The 21,048-nt window shown below is 45.5% G+C and overlaps 1 protein-coding gene across 1 annotated transcript in view; it reads right to left on the reverse strand.

Annotated features, from left to right (window-relative positions):
* The window catches only part of PCYT1B (phosphate cytidylyltransferase 1B, choline), a 153,758-nt gene extending 136,784 nt beyond the window's left edge, over nucleotides 1-16,974 (reverse strand). The window contains exon 1 of the mRNA XM_044287475.1: nucleotides 16,858-16,974. Within this exon, the coding sequence (XP_044143410.1) occupies nucleotides 16,858-16,974 (117 nt within the window). The remainder of the gene's footprint in view (nucleotides 1-16,857) is intronic.
* Between the last annotated feature and the right edge of the window lie 4,074 nt (nucleotides 16,975-21,048).

A 21,048-nucleotide genomic window follows, 5' to 3' on the forward strand; every position in this document is an offset into this window, starting at 1 on the left:
ATGCTAGGTGGAGGTTTCCGCCTAGCAGTGTTACCAGTGACATCACAGGGATTAATGGGCGGTCTTTAGCGCTGCCCTAGCCTGTAAAACAGCCTAGGGCAGCTCTAAGTACTGCCCATTAGTACCAGTGATGTCACTGGGAACACTGCTAGGTTGAAGCCTCGGCCCAGCAGTGTAAAAATGTAATCAAAACAGCCCTTGCCCTGCGCGATGTGGCACAGGGCAAGGGGGAACATCGGAGCATGAAATGCTCCAATGCTCCACTCATTCATGCTGAATGAGGAAAGAAGGGGTTATGTCCGGGTTCAGCTCTGAACCCGGACAACCCCTTTAAAGTTACCATTTATTAGCTGCAGTGCTGCATGGTGCTGTGAAGAAGGATTCCTCATATTAATGAGCTGCACAGTATTAGGGAGAGATCTGTCAAACATCATCGGGAGACCAGGGCTGGGCAGAGCTGTCCCATATGCTCGTGAATAGAAGGACTACTTTCTCACAGCACAATGCAATAAACAATCAGTTTCCCAAGAAACTACATTATAGACACATAACATAGACAATGATGGTATCAGCAGGCCTGTCACTGTTTTCTGTGGCCATTTAGATACTGTCAAAAAAATGGTAGGCTGCTGATGGATCTTGGACAGCTAACTTTCACTAAGTAGCTAGTGGCTGGTCTTCTGGGGGTACATTTAGTTTTTTTTGTTAATTTATATGGAAACTAATTTGATTCCAACGTGGATTGGACTTCAACAATTTAGTAATTTTTGTTTAGGAGATCTTTCATAATCAAGGTCACAGGTAGATAGCACCCCTCAATCAGGATTTTGTGGAAGAAGGTATATCGCAGCCCTCAAGCAGTTTTTTTGGGGGCAACAGGTATATCACAACCGTTGCAATTAGTTACTCCAATAGCGTTTGTCCCTCTATCTAGCTGCCGCATCGCAGCAGAACCGCACACAACTGCTGCACAATACAAATACACTATAATATAGATAATATGTTAGAAAGTATATTATAAGTATATCACACCCCTCTATATCACACCTATCGATAGCACACCTATACCAGTCCTTAAAAGGACTTTTGTGGCCCTATTACCTAGCGTTTGGTGTCCCTAACAGTCCCTGCTGCAAAATGCAACCTCTCCCTAATTGGCTGTTCTTTCCCACCTGATGCATGTGTCATGGGTCAAATTTCGGCGCTACGCAAAAGAATATGGCGCGTGCGAATGTCGCCATATGTTTGCATGTTTGGCGAATCGCAAATGAGTTCACCACAAAACGACCGCCAGGCGAACCGCAAGGCCATCTCTACATCCTATCACAACCCCAGCTGCACACAGAAAGTTGTTTCTTCTTTCTGTGCAGAAGGGTCTGGCTAACTAATGCCTCCTGATTGGCTGATCCAGCTGTCAACCTCTGAGCCAATCAGGGCAAGCTTGTATATATGACGTCCGTCAAGCATGTAACTCGTGGCACCCATGTGGATTTGGTGTCACTGCCATGGATTGCATGCAGGCCTGCCTCTTCTTCTCCTCATCCTACTCCATCCTCTCTCTCCTCCTCGGCTTACTCTTCCTTTTCCACTGCTACCGCCTCTTCCGCTGCACCCCCCAAGCTCCCCAGAACCTATTTGACGTGCCAGGTGAGACATTGCCATGCTGTGCTGCGGCTGTTGTGCCTGGAAGCCGAGAGTCACACCGATCCTGCGCTCCTTTCAGCTCTGTGGTCACAGGCTGATCAGTGGCTAACCCCGCTCAATTTGACAGTTGATAAAGTGGTGTGCGACAACAGTGCCAATCTTATGAGCGCGCTGAAACAGGGCAAAATAAAACACATGCCATGCATGGCACACGTCCTGAACTTAGTCGTGCAGCGATTCATTGCCAAATACCCTGGCCGTACTGGCCGACAGTTACATTTTTATCCTGTGACCGCCTAATATACCTCCAGCCACAGAATCCAAAGTTCTGTGCTGTCAGGTGTATGCCTATTGGCAAATATTTGGGGCCTGTACTGGCCGACAGTTACATATTTATCCTGTGACTGCCTAATGTACCTCCAGCCACAGAATCCAAAGTTCTGTGCTGTCAGGTGAATGCTTATTACCTAATTTTTGGTGCCTGTACTGGCCGACAGTTAGATTTTTTATCTTTAGCCACATATACACACTTGTCTCCGTCCTCTGCCTCTCATTATGGTGGCGTATAAACCGCATTCAACATAAGGAACTTGTAATGTCATAGGGTCATGTGACTGTGCACTCCACCCCATACTGTGCCCCTCACCCTGTACTGTACTGTGCCCCCTTATACCCTGCATTGTGCCCTCTTACCACACCCTATGCAGGGCCCCTAGTCATTCCCTGTACTGTGCCCTCTTATACCCTTTATCCACTGACAGTATGGCGGTGTTATCCGGTCACTGTACAGAGGTGTTATCCGGTCAATGTATGGCGGTGGTATCCAATAACTGGATGGCTATAACTGTATCCCTTTCCCTGCCCACGCCATCCTTTTTTAGACCTGGCATGAGCGGGAAAAATATGCAGATTGCGGGGCTTAGGACCTTTGCAGCACAATCTGTGTCAGAAATACGCCTAACATAGGTGGTCATTTATTATATAGAAATACGTCTAAGTGTATTATTATTCTGGGGTAGGGTTAATATCTTTATATTATATAGATTATAGTGTATTATACTGTGCCCTGTATTTCCCAGTAGAAAATGATCCTTGGGAAACATAGTCGTCATCCCTGACCACCAGGATCAGGTAGCACTCAGTACATGGCTGCCTCTCCCCTCTCCGCCATGCTGCTCCGCTGTGTACTGGTGCTTATTCTGACACTAGGGCTGTGTTCACATCCTATTTTTGCCATCCATTTAATGTATACCAAAAATGTATGCATTAACAGATGCCTCAGACTGATGTCGTACAGTGGCGTCCGTTCACCATACAGTTCCATGGTAGAATGAAAATTTACGTTAACGCATGCATTTTTTTTATGGACTCTGCAGGATACAAAAATGTGGAGTGCTGCACATTTGTATACATCAAACTGATAGGAAATAAAAATCTTCTAGGCTCCAGCAGGGCACATTTTTCAGAGTTTCCCTTTAAGACGCATAAAAATGACCCCTGATTAAAATACATATTTTTTGTGGGAATTTTTGCCAATGATCCTACTCTGGTATATCACTGTCCATGTTGCTGGTTGCAAAAATGAGCGGAAGGTTTTTCAGGTTCGCCTGCCATTTAAGTGAATGGGGCCCGCCGCAAACGCATGGTTTGTCAACATTTGATTGCGAACGCGCGTTCGCGCTGACGAATCATCCCAGCCGATATTCGTCCATCACTTATAGGATGTGTTGCAGCTGTGTCTGCCAAAAAACAATGGAAGACACAACCAATTTACTAGGGACATTACAGGGAGAGAATATGGAGAATTTGAATGAATTTGGTTAATTATAGATTTGTATCAAAGAAAGCAGAGTGAGTGAGGGACTGGTCGCCATCTTGTTTGTTGCAATTACAATTAGCTGTCAGGTTCTGCATTACAAAATAGTACTAGCAACTATTTTTTCGTATGAACAGCCAACTATCTTTTTTTTGCTAAAAAGTTTGTACAGTTCATAGTCTTATTGCTAGCACATCAAAAGCATACATTCTGCTGCAAACACTGAGAAATTTCCCTTTTTCTTCTAAAAACCATACTGTGTATTATTATTTTGTAACGGTCAGCAGAGGAAGAGACCGTAGAGCAGGACTCAAGTACAGTGCAGCAGACAAGGAGGCTGAAGTAGAAACCGGCTTTATTAAAGGAGAACTCTAACTGCCGGAGAAGCAGATTTACAATATGAACAGCTTGAGAATTCACAACAAAGATAATGGAAATTTGCATAAAGAACACAAATGAATCACAAACACAAGTACAGACAATAGCAGGCTACTCTCTTCTAGGTAGTCCTATCTGTCCCCGCTACCCGGGGTGCACCTCTACGGTGCACTAAACTAAATCCTATTCCACTATGTCCTAGCTCCGGTTAGCATCAGTGCACTCACAGTTCGGTGTCCGGCACATGCAGGCAGATACAGTCTGGGTCCCGATCTGGTTGCTTGCTTGCTTGCTTGCTTCAGCGTGGCTCAGCTCTGGCCTCTCTTTGTAGTCTCTGTAACTCTGGTTAGAGATAATCAGCAGCTCTGGACGTGTAATCAGGCAGGGCCTGGAATTCACTCACAGTTTCTCTGGTAAGTGCCTCACACTACAGCAGACAGCACACAGATACTGTGTCACAGCAGGCAGGGAGAAATCGCTCTAATCTTCCCTGTGGATCTCCCTCTCAGTGCACAGCGTCCTTCTTCCTGTGTACTCAGACACCTGCACCCCAGGCTCTCTGCTCAGCCCGGGAAAAACACTTAACTCCTTGTCCTCTGGAAACAACTCCTCTCACTGTCCTACTCAGCCACAGTGGCCTCTGGTGGCTGGAGGGAAACATGACAGTCTGCTATATATATATGTGTTGGAAATGTTGCTGGATGATCAGGGCTGCCTCTTACATGCCTCCCCACTTAAAGGTGGCCGTCCTCGGCCTTGCTATATAGTCCATAGAAATAATGGTTAATGTAACTTTTTATACAGCAGTACAACATTGTCCACAATACATACAGGTGGACCAAATGAACTCATCAGCAGCGTACCTGTTTGGTGGAACCCCTGCAGTAAGCCTACTGGATCTCCGGAGGTCCTGGCTATCTGTTACGACCTGACTCTCTCCACTAGGAACTGCCAGTCTGGATTCATCCACCACAATAGGAGGTTCGGGTGTGTCCGAGGGCCCCTCTCCATTACGGGCTGGCAATGGTTCTGTGACAGTGCCTTCATCACCTGTAACCTGGGAGGCTTCTTCAGTGTTGGGAGCAGTCCACCAGTCTTCACCATAATCTCCATCAGAGATAACAAGTTCTGAGTATGGGGCAGGAGGAGGTGTCCTCTGAACAGGTGCGGGATCTTTGGACCGGCATGGCCGTAACATATTCCTATGTAGAGTCCGTGAAGCAAATTCCTCATTCTCAACCTTCACTTCGTAGACCGGACCATTAGGGTACACTCTCTTGATCACTTTATACGGCTGTACTTCCCAACGCTCACTCAACTTGCCTCTGGGACGTTTCTCTCGTACCAGTACCCGATCCCCAGGCTGCAATGGAACCTCCTGAACTGGAGGACGGTCTGTATGAGCTCTCTCCTGTAACCGCTGACCTGCCAACCGGCGAATGGTCTGGAGACGCCGACGGTGTTCTTTCACCCATGAGGTGGTTGATCGCTCTATTAGGTCTTCTGGCTGTTCTAGGTTTAATTCCACGATCTCTCGACCAGCCCTACCGAACAGTAACATGTATGGGGTGTAACCGGTGGTGGTGTGGACACGATTATTGTAAGCCCAGACTAATTCTGGCAGGTAGTCAGGCCAGTGTGCCCTCTTGTCTTCCTCTAGCGTCCTCAGCATTTGCAGCAATGTGCGGTTAAAGCGCTCACAGGCTCCGTTTCCTTGGGGATGATAAGGAGTTGTCCTGGATTTTTCAATGCCGTACAGTCGATGTAGCTCTTCCATCACTTTTCCTTGAAAGCACGCCCCTTGATCTGAATGGATCCGCTTTGGACACCCATAGACCCGAATGAAGTCTTGACAAATGGCTCGTGCCGCGGACTCGGCCGTCTGGTCCAGAGTTGGGGTGACTACTGCAAACTTGGAGAAGTGGTCTATCATGACCAGGCAATACTGTGGACCTCTTGACGATTGTCCCACAAGAAGATAGTCTATCATCAACACTTCCAGCGGTTCTGTGGTCTGGATGGACTGTAGGGGTGCTCTCTGTTCTGTACTCTTCGTGAGTTCACACACTCGACACTGTCGGCAAACTTCTTCAACTGTGGCCTCCAGTCGCGGACAATACACATAACGCTGCAGCCACTGGTATGTCTTGACTGGCCCGAAGTGAGCGCCAAACTCATGAGCCTCTTTGGCTATCTCCCGTGCCATTCTTCTGGGTATCACTACCTGCCACCTCGCCTCTAGGTCGGCAGGCTGTTGCCACTTGCGGAACAAAACAGCTCCATGCACTTCCAGTCTGTCCCATTGATGTAGAACGGACTTCATCTCGGCATCCAGATCAGTCCTTTCTTCTTTGTTGGGTTTCCTGCACTGGGTTACCCAGCTTTTCATTTGCTGCAGTCCAATGTCTTCATCTTGCAATCTGCCCCATTCTTCATTAGTTCTCCCCAATGCTTTGGGTAGCTTACGGGCCTCCCCACTTGTTTGGGCCGCGACTGTTGGGGGAGCGAACTTGCGGAAGTCAGGAGTTTCATCTTCTTCCTTTTGTTCATCCATATCCCCTACTGGAGTTTCAAAAGTAACCCTCGAGAGACCATCAGCATTAGTGTTCTCTGTAGCGGAGCGGTAGCGAATTGAGAAGTCATACTTTGCGAGGCGAGCCGCCCAGCGTTGCTCCAGGGCTCCCAACTTGGCAGTACCCAGATGGGCCAGGGGATTGTTATCCGTCCGTACGAAGATCTTAGCTCCTGTCAGATATCCTGCAAATTTCTCCGTCATAGCCCACACCAGGGCAAGGAGTTCCAGCCGGAAGGAACTGTAGTTATGGGGGTTTCGCTCCGTATCTCGCAAGGATCTACTGGCATAAGCGATCACTCTCTCATGTCCATCTTGTACCTGCGACAGGACTGCCCCAAGTCCGTAGAGGCTGCCATCAGTAGCTAAGATGAATGGTTTATCAAAATCGGCATAAGCCAAGATGGGGGCCGATGTCAGGGCTTCTTTCAGGGCCTGGAAGGCCTCTTCCTGTTTCTGTCCCCAGGGGATACTTTGGCCCTTGGGTTGCCCAGCTGTTCCTCTCAACAACTCATTCAGAGGGCCCGCTATTTTTGCGTAGTCTTTGATGAACCGCCGGTAGTACCCAGTCAGTCCCAGGAAGGCCTTCAACTCACGCAGTGTTCTCGGCACTATCCATTGTCGTATTGCAGCCACTTTGTCTTGGGACGGTAGCACTCCGTCTTGGGACACCCCATGGCCCAGGTACTCGATCTCCCTCTTGAAGAGATGACACTTCTTTGGCTTTACCTTCAGGCCATGGGATCGCAGTCGCTCGAGTACCTGCCCTAGCCGATTCAAGTGTTCTTGAAAAGTAGCAGAGTATACGATGATATCGTCTAGGTATATCAGAGTGGCTTCAAAATTCAGGTCTCCCAGGCATCTCTCCATCAGCCGCTGGAAGGTTCCAGGGGCATTAGTCAGTCCGAATGGCATCCTGTTGAATTCAAATAACCCCATGGGGAGTATGAATGCTGTCTTTGCCTTGTCCTGCTCAGCCACTGGTACTTGCCAGTACCCACTTGCTAGATCCAGGGTGGAGAAGTATTTGGCTCGTCCTAGAGCCGTCAGAGACTCCTCGATGCGTGGCAGAGGATATGAGTCTCGCGCAGTGCAAGCATTCAACCGCCGGTAATCCACACAAAATCGAATAGTGCCGTCCTTCTTCTTGACAAGCACCACTGGGGCTGCCCAAGGGCTCTGGCTTCCCCGCACCACTCCGGAATCTATCATCTGTTTCAATAGCGTCTTCACTTCCTGGTACAACTTGGGCGGAATCTGTCGATATCTCTCCCGAATTGGTGGAGTGTCCCCCGTCGGTATATCATGTGTGATAGCATTCGTGCAGCCAAAGTCATCGGCGTGGCGGGCAAACGCAGCCTGATTCTCCCACAGCATGGTTTCAACTGCTCGCTGTTGGTCTAAACTGAGAGCCTTAACATCTATCTCCATTTGATCCAAGATGGTTCCCCCATTCCATTCTGGGGTCGGCGCCTCTTCTGCACTGGCAGTAACTGCCAGGGTCCAACCAGCATCCCCTACCGGAGCTAGAGTCACTTCTCTCCGACTCAGGATTTCTCCCTGATGTAGGTACACACGAGCCAGTTCCACCCCTGGCGTCAAGGGAACTTCTAGATAGCCCACATTCACAGCTCTTATGGGTACTCGTCCATTCTGGACCACTCCCAGTGTCCGGGCCACCAGGACGTCCTGACCCAGCTCTCCTAGGCCTGTTGGTTCAACGAACACCTCCATGCCTTCAAGATTACGGAAAGTTCCCACGGGTAACGTCAGCACGGTCTCCCGACCAGGGGGAAGGGTGAAGGTAGCCTTTCCTGGCGCTCGGATCGTTCCCACCGCCTGGTGTGCTGGTACACTTTTCTGTGTTCCACAAAAACGGATTAGCCGTTGAAATGCTTTCTGGGTAGGTTTGTGCGGGGTGGCTTGTTTCCAGTAACCCGGCCCCCGTTTGGTGAACATGATCTGATCCAATTCTCGCAGGATATTCATGCCCATTATCACCGGCACATCTTCTTTGAACGTTTCGGGGACCAACAGGATACCTTTCCGCCCCACTTCCTGTCCACATAGCCGTACATTCATCCACACGACCCCTGTGACAGGAATCTGTTGTTGGTTAGCCGCTGTAACCCGGACCAGTGTCTCTCGTTCTGGCTTGGCCAGCGCTTGAAAGTAACGGTAGAAGAATGACTCGGGCATAGTTGTCACTTGAGACCCAGTATCCACTAAGCAGTCGACAGGAACACCTTCGAACTCAGCTCGTATAGTGGGGCACCCTGCGACCAGGTGTTCGGAGCTTTGCTGGGTAACTTGGCTCTCCACCTCCCCTGCAGTACGCCCCACTACTGCAGGGGTCGGTAGTTTAACGGCGGCTCTTGGCGTCCAGCTGGATTATTCCGACACTCTCTGGCGAAATGTCCTAGATCTCCACACCGCCAACACTGTGCCCCTTGACGGCCCACTTTTTGCCTGCGAGTGGGAGGTGCCCTCTGAGCTTGGCTGGATGGCCCCACTGAAGGGTAATGAGGGGCTTGATGGTATGGTAAACTAGCATAAGGGCATTCGGGTGTAGGAACCCACGGAGTCGCCTGATAGGTTTGTTGTCGGGCTGGATAGGCAGCCTCAGTAGTATGGCGCGACTCTATCCGTTTCTCCAGGTGTGTCAACTTTTCGTGCATGGCACTCAGGGAGCTCTGCAAGTCTTGTACCACTCTGACCAGGACTTCCTCATTTCTTGTAACCCCGGGGGGTGTAACGGTCTGGGTCCGTATTACTCCAGAAGCATAGCCGTCTTCTTTGTTTCGCGTCACGGCCTCTGCCAAAATTTGTCGAAAGGTTAGGGTAGGGTCTACTCTGACTCGTTCCCGCAGAGCCTGTTTCAGGGGATTGCTGTAGAGCCCCAGAATAAATTGTTCCCGCAGTATCCGGTCTATGGGTCCCATGCCAGTAACCCCATCTGCCTCTTTTTTTTGTACCTCGGCCAACACTTCCTGTAGGGCTGTAGCGTACTGAGAGACACCTTCGTCTTCCCGTTGAATCCGGTAAAAAAACTTCGCCCGGAGGTGCCCTGCACTGGCTGTTTCCCCATATATTTCTTCCAGGAATCTCACCATCTCTTGCAATGTATTGCGCGTGGCTTCTGGCTGTAGGAGAACATTTCTTCGGGCCTCACCCTCGAGAGCGGCCAAAGCAATTTCTACTTGTAGTTCTGGGCTGACATTGTAAATCCTAACAGCACTCTGTAACCTTGTCACCCAGTCTGACAGTGTCATGTTCTGGCCATCAAATTTGGGTAGCAAGTTGAACAACGTGCCAATAGGAAGGGCCCTTGCAAGGGTTCCACCATTGCCTGAGGTACTCACATTAACATCATGCACATTGCCTTCAGCCGCCTCCATCTCTGTGACTGTACCCTGCTCGCAGCGCCACTTGTAACGGTCAGCAGAGGAAGAGACCAGTAGAGCAGGACTCAAGTACAGTGCAGCAGACAAGGAGGCTGAAGTAGAAACCGGCTTTATTAAAGGAGAACTCTAACTGCCGGAGAAGCAGATTTACAATATGAACAGCTTGAGAATTCACAACAAAGATAATGGAAATTTGCATAAAGAACACAAATGAATCACAAACACAAGTACAGACAATAGCAGGCTACTCTCTTCTAGGTAGTCCTATCTGTCCCCGCTACCCGGGGTGCACCTCTACGGTGCACTAAACTAAATCCTATTCCACTATGTCCTAGCTCCGGTTAGCATCAGTGCACTCACAGTTCGGTGTCTGGCACATGCAGGCAGATACAGTCTGGGTCCCGATCTGGTTGCTTGCTTGCTTGCTTGCTTCAGCGTGGCTCAGCTCTGGCCTCTCTTTGTAGTCTCTGTAACTCTGGTTAGAGATAATCAGCAGCTCTGGACGTGTAATCAGGCAGGGCCTGGAATTCACTCACAGTTTCTCTGGTAAGTGCCTCACACTACAGCAGACAGCACACAGATACTGTGTCACAGCAGGCAGGGAGAAATCGCTCTAATCTTCCCTGTGGAATCTCCCTCTCAGTGCACAGCGTCCTTCTTCCTGTGTACTCAGACACCTGCACCCCAGGCTCTCTGCTCAGCCCGGGAAAAACACTTAACTCCTTGTCCTCTGGAAACAACTCCTCTCACTGTCCTACTCAGCCACAGTGGCCTCTGGTGGCTGGAGGGAAACATGACAGTCTGCTATATATATATGTGTTGGAAATGTTGCTGGATGATCAGGGCTGCCTCTTACAATTTAATGCATACCATGCTGTAATAACAGCATGTATATACCAGTTAACCATTAGGACATTGTATGGCATCAAGATATCGGCATTATTACACAGTACACTCCCTTATTATTGAATGTGTCATGCTGCAATAACAGCATTTATATGCCAGTTAACTTTCCTTTACATTAATATAGCAGTTTCATTCCACTCATTGAATTACCATTGTAACTTGTAGAATGGGAGGGATATTTAATTTCCTTTTTTTTTAAGTACCAAAAGTATTCTGAATGTGGGTAGCAGTGCAAACAGCAGTAGCAGAACAATCCGTCCACCCGGTATTAGTAATAATTCACAGTTCTCCCTGGCTTCTGATCGGAGCCACATTATTATTGAGGACAAAGAAGATGAGATTGTGGACTGGATGTATCATTCCTCCTTTTAGTCACAGAAGGATGATATTGATGTCCCCTCTGAGTCTGACACCATGCTTTGGAGCCAGGGGTCACAGTATTCCTCCTGGTCCACCTCCTTGTGGCCCCAGAAAGGCCTTTCAGTTGCATTACCTCTGTCTTTGCTGGCCCCTCCTAATGAGACACTTTCTTTATGGAAGATACTAAAGATGGTCTTCCTGTTGATGACTTGTGTAAGAAGTGTCAGTATTTGAACTGCCCTGAGTAGAAAGTTCAGGCAGTTGAGTTGGTGCTGGTACTAATAGTGACACTTGTAGCCATGGTGGTGTCAGTAGGGGCAACGGTAATAACAGTGGAAATCGGGGAAAATACAGAGCAGAAAATCAGGAGGGGGCCAAGCATCCCACCATTACATATCACAGTCTCATAAAAGTGGCGGGAAGGGTCAGGACAATGATGATGATTGCATTTTGAACAGGACCTGGACGCCAGATCGGGGTGCTGAGGAGAAGGAGGTGACATTAGAGGAGAAGGGTGGTGGCCATCGCAGCCATAACCTCCAAAATAACTGGTAGGGCCAGATCTGCATCTATTGTGGTCAGCTCAGGGACTGATGATGTTGCTGCTACTATGTGCAGAGGCTCACAAAAGGCCAGACCTAGGCCGCGCTTGGCTGCTGCTAGTTCTGTGCAAATATCTCACATATAGCGTTTTGGCTCCACAAGGCCAACACACAAAACCACATCCACTTGCAAGATCTGCAGGATTAAAATAAGCCATGGGCATTCAAACACAAACATAGGTACCAGTGTTTTAATACAGCACATAAGGCAGCATCACCGAATCCTGTAGAAAAATAGAACCGGCCAGCATCCCGAATCATAACAAGTCTGTCCTCCTTCTCCAAGTCTTCTTTATAGCAGCCAGCCGACATCCTGAATCAGTGCAGTGTCTTTGGAATCATCAGCTGCTTCTTCTCTTTCTCAGGCTCTTCTTCATCGTTGTCCTCCGCCCCATTATGAGACATCCAAAAAGGTATGTGTGGCCATGAGAAAAATATTTGTGACCAGCCAAAGTTTTTACTATATCCCATCAGTCACTTTTGGCCAGGTGTCCGTAGTGGCACAGTTTTAACACCTAAAATTCTAAAATTGAATTTCCTGCATGCTGTCAGTTGGACTTTTTGTCAGACAGACATCCATAAAAACTGTCTTGTCATTATAGAAATGTGACGCAGTTCCATGCCTCCACCAAAATGTTATTCTGACCCCATGGACTTCTAGGGAGGCGTGGAACAGTGTCTGGAACTGCCCAGTTTGTTCTCTCTCTACTGTCTTGTCCAGGCTCTAGTATTTGGGGAGACAGGTGGCGTTGTCACCCAAATTTAATTCTGCTGTACGGCATTGGTACTCCTGACCACCTGTAAAACTTGATGATATTCATATTTCTGTCCAGGTTTTGATTTTTTTAATTGTTTAATTTTTTTGTTTTCCAAATGACTGCAGTCTTTACCCAGCACATACTGTTTTCCCAAACCCCATTAACTTCTAGGCAGGAAGATTGGAACAGTGGCTGGAACTGGCTCCGTTTGCTCTTGCTGTACTGTCTTGTCTAGCCTCCAGTGTCATCTCAGAGAGGGTTTTCAGTGCGGCAGATGGTGTTGTCAAATAGAATCGGGCATGGATCTGTGACGATTTTCACACACCTCTGGCTGAGGCTGATGAATAGCCGGGCCCATCAAACCACTGTAGCTGTCTGCCTGCATACCATCAAGTTCTGCACCATATGGTTGCTGCTGCAACCACTACCGCAGTTGCTACTCCTTGCTGCTAATCCTCCTACTGCCACTTTTATTACCCCCTACTGCTACTACCACTACCCCTACACAGCCGACATCACTATGACTACTACCCCAACACAGCTGCGAGCACATCTACTTGGTGCCTTGTTTGTTCCATGCTATGCTGCTTCTGTTGATGCAACTATGGCTGCCACTGAAGTTGTTCAACTTCATAAAAAGCTACTATTTCTTCTGACAATTAACACTTGTGTGTATAAATACAAGAAGGCATTATGCCTTTCACTGTTTTTCTGCAGAACAAGCCATTAACGTATGTATATAAACAGGGGCAGAGATCTGTCCCTGTTAAGACATTTTTGGAAGCTTGGTTCCAACAAGCCACAGTTTTTTTCTGATAACTAGGGACAATTTTTGGAAAGTTTCTAATATGAAAAAGCATAACAGATGCAGTGATGCAGTGTGTTTTTAAACACATTACTTGTTAACACCATCAACCATGCATTTACTCATAGCTATATATGTCAGTGTCACTCTGATATTATGTACTATTGCTTTTATTGCGTTAATGAGCTTAAAAGGATGGGGGGATAGAGGAGTAAAGATTAATAAAAATTTAAAGAAGATATAATGATATAACAGATATAAAAAAAAGTGCTAGGAGACCTCAGAGTGTCATATACCAATTTTCAGACCAATTGGAGCATATTTGATAAACATTTGACGATTCAGACATGAACAAATTTCAGGAAGTTCACTCATCTCTAGTTCCATAAATTTGTATAGCAACCAGGGACTAGAATAGACTTGTGACTTTTTGTCAGCATGATGCAATGATAAATCTGGATAAAAATGTAGCTCATAAAACATCTGGCTACCCCTTAGTATACATGTTGTAAATGTATACAAAAGAAAAAAAAACAGGCACTCACCATCTGTATCATCATAGGCATCTACAACATAGATACAAAAACATATATAGTAGCTCACTGCCCGTTTTATACTATGGTAGATGTGCTCTTCTTTTTGGTGACTCACCCCGTCATGAAGTTATAATAGGAAATATTTGCAAAAGAAAAAAACAGGCAAAAGTTAAAACACATCTATTTAAAACATAAATAACCATTACAGTGGCCATTGAGGAAGAAGTTGGAAGACCTCGAAATGTGTTTGGCAAAGCTATAGACTGCACTACCCATAAAGATTCATATTATCTTTTTTTTAACATCCATGTAAACGCAAAAGGAATCAGAGAAATAACCTCTGAAAACTCCACAATCACCGCCGGGATGACCTACCCCCGCATCACATGATTCACTGCAAACCACGTGGAACGCCATCCCCGCTGCAGAATTTACAGCACAGACTGATTCTACAAGAGAACTGGCATAGAGAGCGGCGCTTCAGAGGAGAATAAGGCCGGGTGGGTGGCTGTACACCGGGTGGGACGCCCCCGATGTCAGCCTATATACAAGTTAGTCTCCTGTGAGTAGAGACCTATAAGCTACGTTACTAACAAGACTCACTATTCGGCTCATTGGATAGAGATCCGGATTATAATTTTTGGCTTCTGGTATTTGTTTCCTCAAGAAAACTTTCTTTCCCCCAAAAAGTTTTTTTACACATCACGTTTTTGAACTTTTATCACTAATCATAAAGATTTTTGTTCCTTATGTACTCAGCTCAAACATGGCCTATACCGAGCCAATATAAAGTTATATCTACACACTTCAACCTGACAAGATATAGGACGACATTTTATCTCAACCACCTATAAATATTTATATGTACTCAGCTTTATATTCGCTGAGTACATCAAGGCTGACTACATACAGTTATAATTGCTTATCACAAGTTTCATATACTCAGCAAATATACTGTAAAGTTATAGTGACTAATCACAGTCTGATATAATATAAGAAGATATTGTTATTTAGTCACAGTTATCTTTGAATACTTCACATCACCAATTAACCTGTGCCATTTGTATATATATATATATATATATATATATATATAGTACATTTCGTCTCATTAGATACATTTTAATGGTTATTTATGTTTTAAATAAATGTGTTTTAATTTTTGAACCTATGATACAGATGGTGAGTGCCTGTTTTTTTCTTTTACAAATATCTCCTATTATAACTTCATGACTGGGTGAGTCACCAAAAAGCAGAGCACCTTTACCATAGTATAAAAAAGGGGGTGAGCTACTACATACATATTTGTATCTATGTTGTAAATGTAAACTGCCAGACACAGTACAAACCACCCTATAAATCATGGATGTCAAACTCATGGCCCTCCAGATGTTGCAAAACTACAACTCCCATCATTCCCTGATAGCTGTAGTATGCCCAGGCATGATGGGAGTTGTAGTTTTGCAACAGCTGGAGGGCCACGAGTTTGACATCCCTGCTATAAATGGTGCAAACACATCAGAAATGTAGCGTACAGGTACATTACCCCCAATGCACCACAAGGCGGCTATCACATTTAAACCACTTTTTATACAACCATGGATCAGGTGGAGGTATTTAAAACCTGTCTAAAACTACGACAAAAAGGTGCAAAGTAAGTAAAGCAGAGGCCCAAGGCTAATGTCTGTGACCGGCTGATAACATTGATCACAGATATTTAACCCTTTAGATGCTGTGGTCGAACTTTGGTTGAATTGCATTTTTTTCCAATTCCACCCCATTTGGAATTTTTGTTACCTGCTTTCCACTGCATCGTATGCAATATAAAGTGGCTGCTATTAGAAAGTACAAGCTGTTCCGCAAAAGACAAGCCCTAATATGGCTATGTGAGTGGGGGAAAAAAAGTTATGGCTCTGAAAAGGCAGGGAGGAAAAATGAAAACGCAAAACAAAAAATCCTCCCGGACTCTAGGGGTTAACTAGAAAGAGCTGTGTTTTTTTATGTTTCAAATAATATCTGTCTTCATGATAACTACTTCCCACATATCTCCAGTTCTAAGAAACTCTACAAACACTTAAACCGAAATGCTACATTGATACAATTGCAGGAGGAGCTGAGCAGATTGATATATTTTGTTAGGAAAGTTCCAGTATAACTTGTAATTCTGATAATAATGGTGATCCAGTAAATGACAGCTAATTCTGTATGTTCACTTACACAGTGAGCGCTGTCAATCACTGACTACCGTAGGTCCGCCCACTGGACTCCTAAGCTTGGAAAGAGCAGGGATTTAAATGAATAGGATCAAATTATACTGGAATTTTCCTAATTAGGCCTCATGCACATGACCGGTTTTAGGGTCCGCATCCGAGCTGCAGTTTTTCCGGCTCGGATGCGGACCCATTCACTTCAATAGGGCCGCAAAAGATGCGGACAGCACTCCGTGTGCTGTCCACATCCGTTGCTCCATTCCGAGGCCCCGCAAAAAAAATATAGCATGTCCTATTCTTGTCCATTTTGCGGACAAGAATAGCATGTCTACAATGGGCCACCGTTCCGTTCCGCAAATTGCGGAAGGCACACGGGCGGCTTCCGTTTTTTGCAGATCCGCGGTTTTCGGTCCGCAAAAAACAGCACGGTCGTGTGCATAAGGCCTTAGACTGTATATCAGCTTCCTCCTGCTCTATCACAGTGGACTATATTTTAAATGTGACAGGCTCACTTTAAATTCAATTTTTTTTACTTTTATAAGCTCTAACACTTTAGGATGTAGTGGCCCTTTAAGGCTGTTCTATCCACAGCAGATTTCCAGGGTAGGTTCCCTTTTGATTACATTGAAGCATGCAATAAGAACTAGTTATTTGCTAGGAGTAGTGAACGGAAATGAGGGGCAGAGAAGAATGCTTTCTCAGCACTGCACAGAAATGATGCTTTGTAATGCAACGTCCCTTGCTGCAGATCCTGTAGCAGACACACCGCACAGATGGATCAGTCTGCAGCTAAGTCCCTTCCATAACGCCTTCATCCCTTTGTTTGTCAGACTGTAGCATGTACTGTAGCATTTCAGTTCACTTACCGAGCGTGGCTGGGGACAAGTATGCTCCAGTTCTTCCATGGTTTCTAGGAGAAGATCACCACAAAGGGATTTTGGGATACCTGTTTCTGACTCAGCATCAAGGCTGAGAACTGGCATGGCCAGAAGAGGCTTTTCGCAGCTCCCTCCACAATGTGGAACTTCTCCGGGGGATTCAGTGTGGTGGATATTTTTCCGAGCTTCCAGCCTTATTCCCGGGTGGAATAGAAGATTGTTCTTCTAAGTAGAGGCGATGATGCACAGGCCCCGGGTTTATCTCTATAACAACCAGGCAGCAGTAAAGCACACGCACAGAACGCACTGGCCTCATTTGCATCTTGCCTTTTGGTTGGATCGTTTCATCCCAGTACAGTTACAAATGAATCATTCTGCATCCCGAGAAGAGGACAAGTTTGTCTGATGTAGCGTCTGACAGCAGGCATCCCTTGAACTCCACAGATTATTATAATACCCGTAAACAAACAGAAATTCTGAAGGATCCTTAAATAAGGCTGTGTTCAGACAATGCAGTTTTATTGAGGTTTTTAAGCCCAAACTGAGAGTTCAAACTTAAATGTCTCTTCATGTTAAGATCCATTGTTGAATTAAAGGGTAATTATGTCACAGAAGAGGATTTATCGATGTACCAAACTTTTGCCTTTTGTCTGCTGTAAATATATGAGAAATAGGGCACTCAGTGTAAAGTCATTTCCGAGTCAAGAAAAATGGCAGACCAAAAGTTTTTGTGTTGTTGTATTTATTTTTTAAAAAGGGGCATCTTATTTTCTAGACACTTTGGGGGTCATTTAAACAGAAGTACAGCAAATTAGATATATTTCTGGCGCAAAGGTCCATTGTGCCACAATATGTGACTTTTTCCTACTCACGCCAGGTCTGCACGTGGCACGGTCAAGGAAGCAGGCCCATCTCATTTACTATCTTCTAGCCACTTCATAACTCCGGCGGATCCACTGCCAGGTATAAGGGCTAAGACAGTAGTCTTAATAAATGTGCCCCTTTGACCCAGAATTACTATTAGACATGTGGGGGGGGGGGGGGATTTGTCAAAAGAGTTATAAAGGATAAACTGGCTTAGTTATCAATAGCAATCAATCATCAGATTCCCCCTTTCATTTTCCAAAAGAGCTCAAAAAAATGAAAGGTAGAATCTGGTTACTATGGTCAATTAAGCCAGTTTTAATAAATCAGCCCCAAGGAGTCTTTAAATGGAGCAGAACATACACAGAGTATGTCTAAAAATGTTAAGGGGTATTCCTATCTGGGATAATTATGGCATATCAATAGGATAAGTGTCCAATAGGTGTCGGTCCCACCTTTGGGACCTGCTCCTGTCTCAAGTTTGGGGTCCTACCATGAACAGATAGCACTTGCATGATCACCCTCTGTTAACTTCCAAAAATAGATGAACCAATGCTCAACTAGTTTTGTCCTATAGAGGTGAATGGAGGTGTGAATGTGATATCCTTTCATGATGGGGCCCCATTCATGACATAGGAGCAGGTCCCAGAGGTGGGATCTGCACCTATCAGATACTTTTCATATCAATATTCTATAAATGTCCTAGATGGGAATACAAATTTTCATTGATTTATCTTCTGTTATGAAATTTTGACACATTTTAGGCCACGTCCATGCCCAGTGAGCCACACAGGAGCATAACTATAATTCATAGAGCCTCATAGCAAAAATAAGATGGGGTCCTCACCACCTAGTGTAAGAAAATTGAAACATCATAAGTAAAAAATTTAAGGTATGCATAATAGCACTATATATCAGAAAACCCAGATTATACCAGAAAGCCGCCATATTGTTATTTCCTACAAAAAGGTACAATAATATTGCAGCTAACTGGGTCCCCCACATTCAATTGCTACGACTGCTGTGGCTATAGCTATGCCCTGTCTCCTTTTTAACAAAGCCACACACCCTGGCAAGCATGTAGGAAAACCACAAGATGCACCCAAATTTTAGATTTAAAAAAAAAATCAAGGTGCGGGGTCAATAGTAAGTATTTCTGCACGCATTCTGCTGTTGTCACTAATTCTCCTTCAGGTTGATATGGGGCTATGCCAACTTAAAGAGTAACCTATTATTCGACTTTATTTAAAACTATTCTAAATTACCTATAATTCATTTTTGTAATATACTTTATTGATTTTACTGTTTCAATGACAAAACACCATTTTGGAATCCATACATCAAGTGCACTCCTGACATGTATTCAGTGTATGGGTGTACAGATTCTACAGTACTGTTGGAATAGAGTTGCAGGGAGCTCTCATCCCTGCTCCTACCTGTGTTCTGCTCAGCTAAAGCTTGGCAAAGCACTATGGTACAGGAGCAGGGCCCAGGACCTGGTATTTCGGCGCCCTAGGCGGAGCAGGGAAATTGCGCTAAGCCCCTCCTTTACCCCACCCCCAAATAAAATAAAAGTAACTTTACTACTATGTTAAAACTTTATATACTGCATAAAACTATAAAACACATTTAAAATAAGCAATAAAGGGCAGACCCAGTGACTTACAGGTGACATCAACATGGATTTGAGTTCTTCACCTTCCTTTTCTTCTCCATTTGGTCCAGACCATAACAGGCAGGAGTCTTTGGTCGGTCAGGGATGTGCAGCCCCCTCTGCCACAAAAGAGTAAGAAGACACCAGTATTACTATATGGCACATGGGGGTCTGTTACAGATTTTTCAAATCAGCCCCCAAATTTATACAGACCACAAAACACTATATTGTCAGAAATAAGTGCCATACAGATCCCCCCATAGTAATAGTGCTCCCAGACTTTCCCCCCCTTTGGTGGCAGTATATATTGCTGCTCCCCCTGTGCAAGTATATAATGCTGCTACCTCCCCCCTTCCTTGGTGCCCTCAATACACCACTGCTTAGTGTTTAAAAAAAAAAACTCACTCCTGTCCTGTTTCCCAGCTGCCGTCTGTGCTGCAAGCTACAGACCTCTTCCGATCTGTGGCCTGTGTTACCGCCTCCTAGCACAGGTGGTCCACATGACATCCCTGCTCCTTCTCCGGGTTGATTACATGATCACGAGAGACCCGATGCAGGAGCTTGTGATGACGTTATTGCAACCTCTTGTGTTGCTCTACTCCCTCATAGACTTCAGGCCGTTATACTCTATGAGACTGAACGGCCACAGATGCAGCCATGATAGCCCCCACTCTTATGGGTGGCGAGGTAGCGCCCTAGGCGGATGCCTACCATGACCTACCCGTCGTCCTGGCCCTGCCTGAAGGACATGAGAGCCTATATAGGAAGAATACACTAAATTATCATCCCCGAAACAAGTCATTCTCCAAATTTTGAAAGACTGAAGAGGCATTACTTAATTCAAATGCCGTCATCGAATACTTAAAGTCTACCTCTGGGGTATAAAGGCTGTCTTCCACTCATCACCCTCCTTGATGCGAATTAGGATATAAGCGCTCATGAAGGCCCAATTTGGTGAACTATTTAGCTCCCTGAATCTGATTAAAGAGTTTAGGTATTAATGGCAAAGGATAGAGGTTCTTGACTGTGATCTTATTAAGGTCCCTATGGTCAAGATATACGATCGGAGACCGCCATCCTTCTTTTTAACAAAAAATAATCTTGCCCCCATAGGAGAAACAGATGGTCGGATATGATCCTTTTACCAGACTTTCTTTAATGTAGTATCTCATGGCCTTAGTGTTCTGGACCCGACAAATTAAAAATGCGCCCATTAGGGAATTTGGAGTCCGGCATCAACTCAATTGTGCCATCGTAGATTCTGTGGGGAGGAAGAGAATTAGAGCTAGGTTCAACAAACACATCCTGAAACTCATTAATGAGGTTAGACAATTGCAGAGGAATAATTTGCAACAAAGCCATGGATATAGTAGAAAGATGATCTGCACAACCTCTACCCGAACTCTCTAATTTACCTGTTTCCCAGTTAATAACAGGATTATGAACCTGTAACCAAGGTATTCCTAACAAGAAATCCCCACCGTCATAGTGATCCCTCCCCAAGATGATAGAATCAATTGCCGGTCAAAGCAAAGGAGATAAAGGAAGACAGGGACATCGCAAATTTCTCAGTAATGAAATTCGCTTTTATCAGTTAATTTTTTATTTACAAACTGTGTATATTCAATTAATTATTGCCTCACTGGTATATACATACTCTA

The sequence above is a fragment of the Bufo gargarizans genome, chromosome 3 (assembly GCF_014858855.1).
Source record: "Bufo gargarizans isolate SCDJY-AF-19 chromosome 3, ASM1485885v1, whole genome shotgun sequence".
Taxonomy (NCBI): Eukaryota; Metazoa; Chordata; class Amphibia; order Anura; family Bufonidae; genus Bufo; species Bufo gargarizans.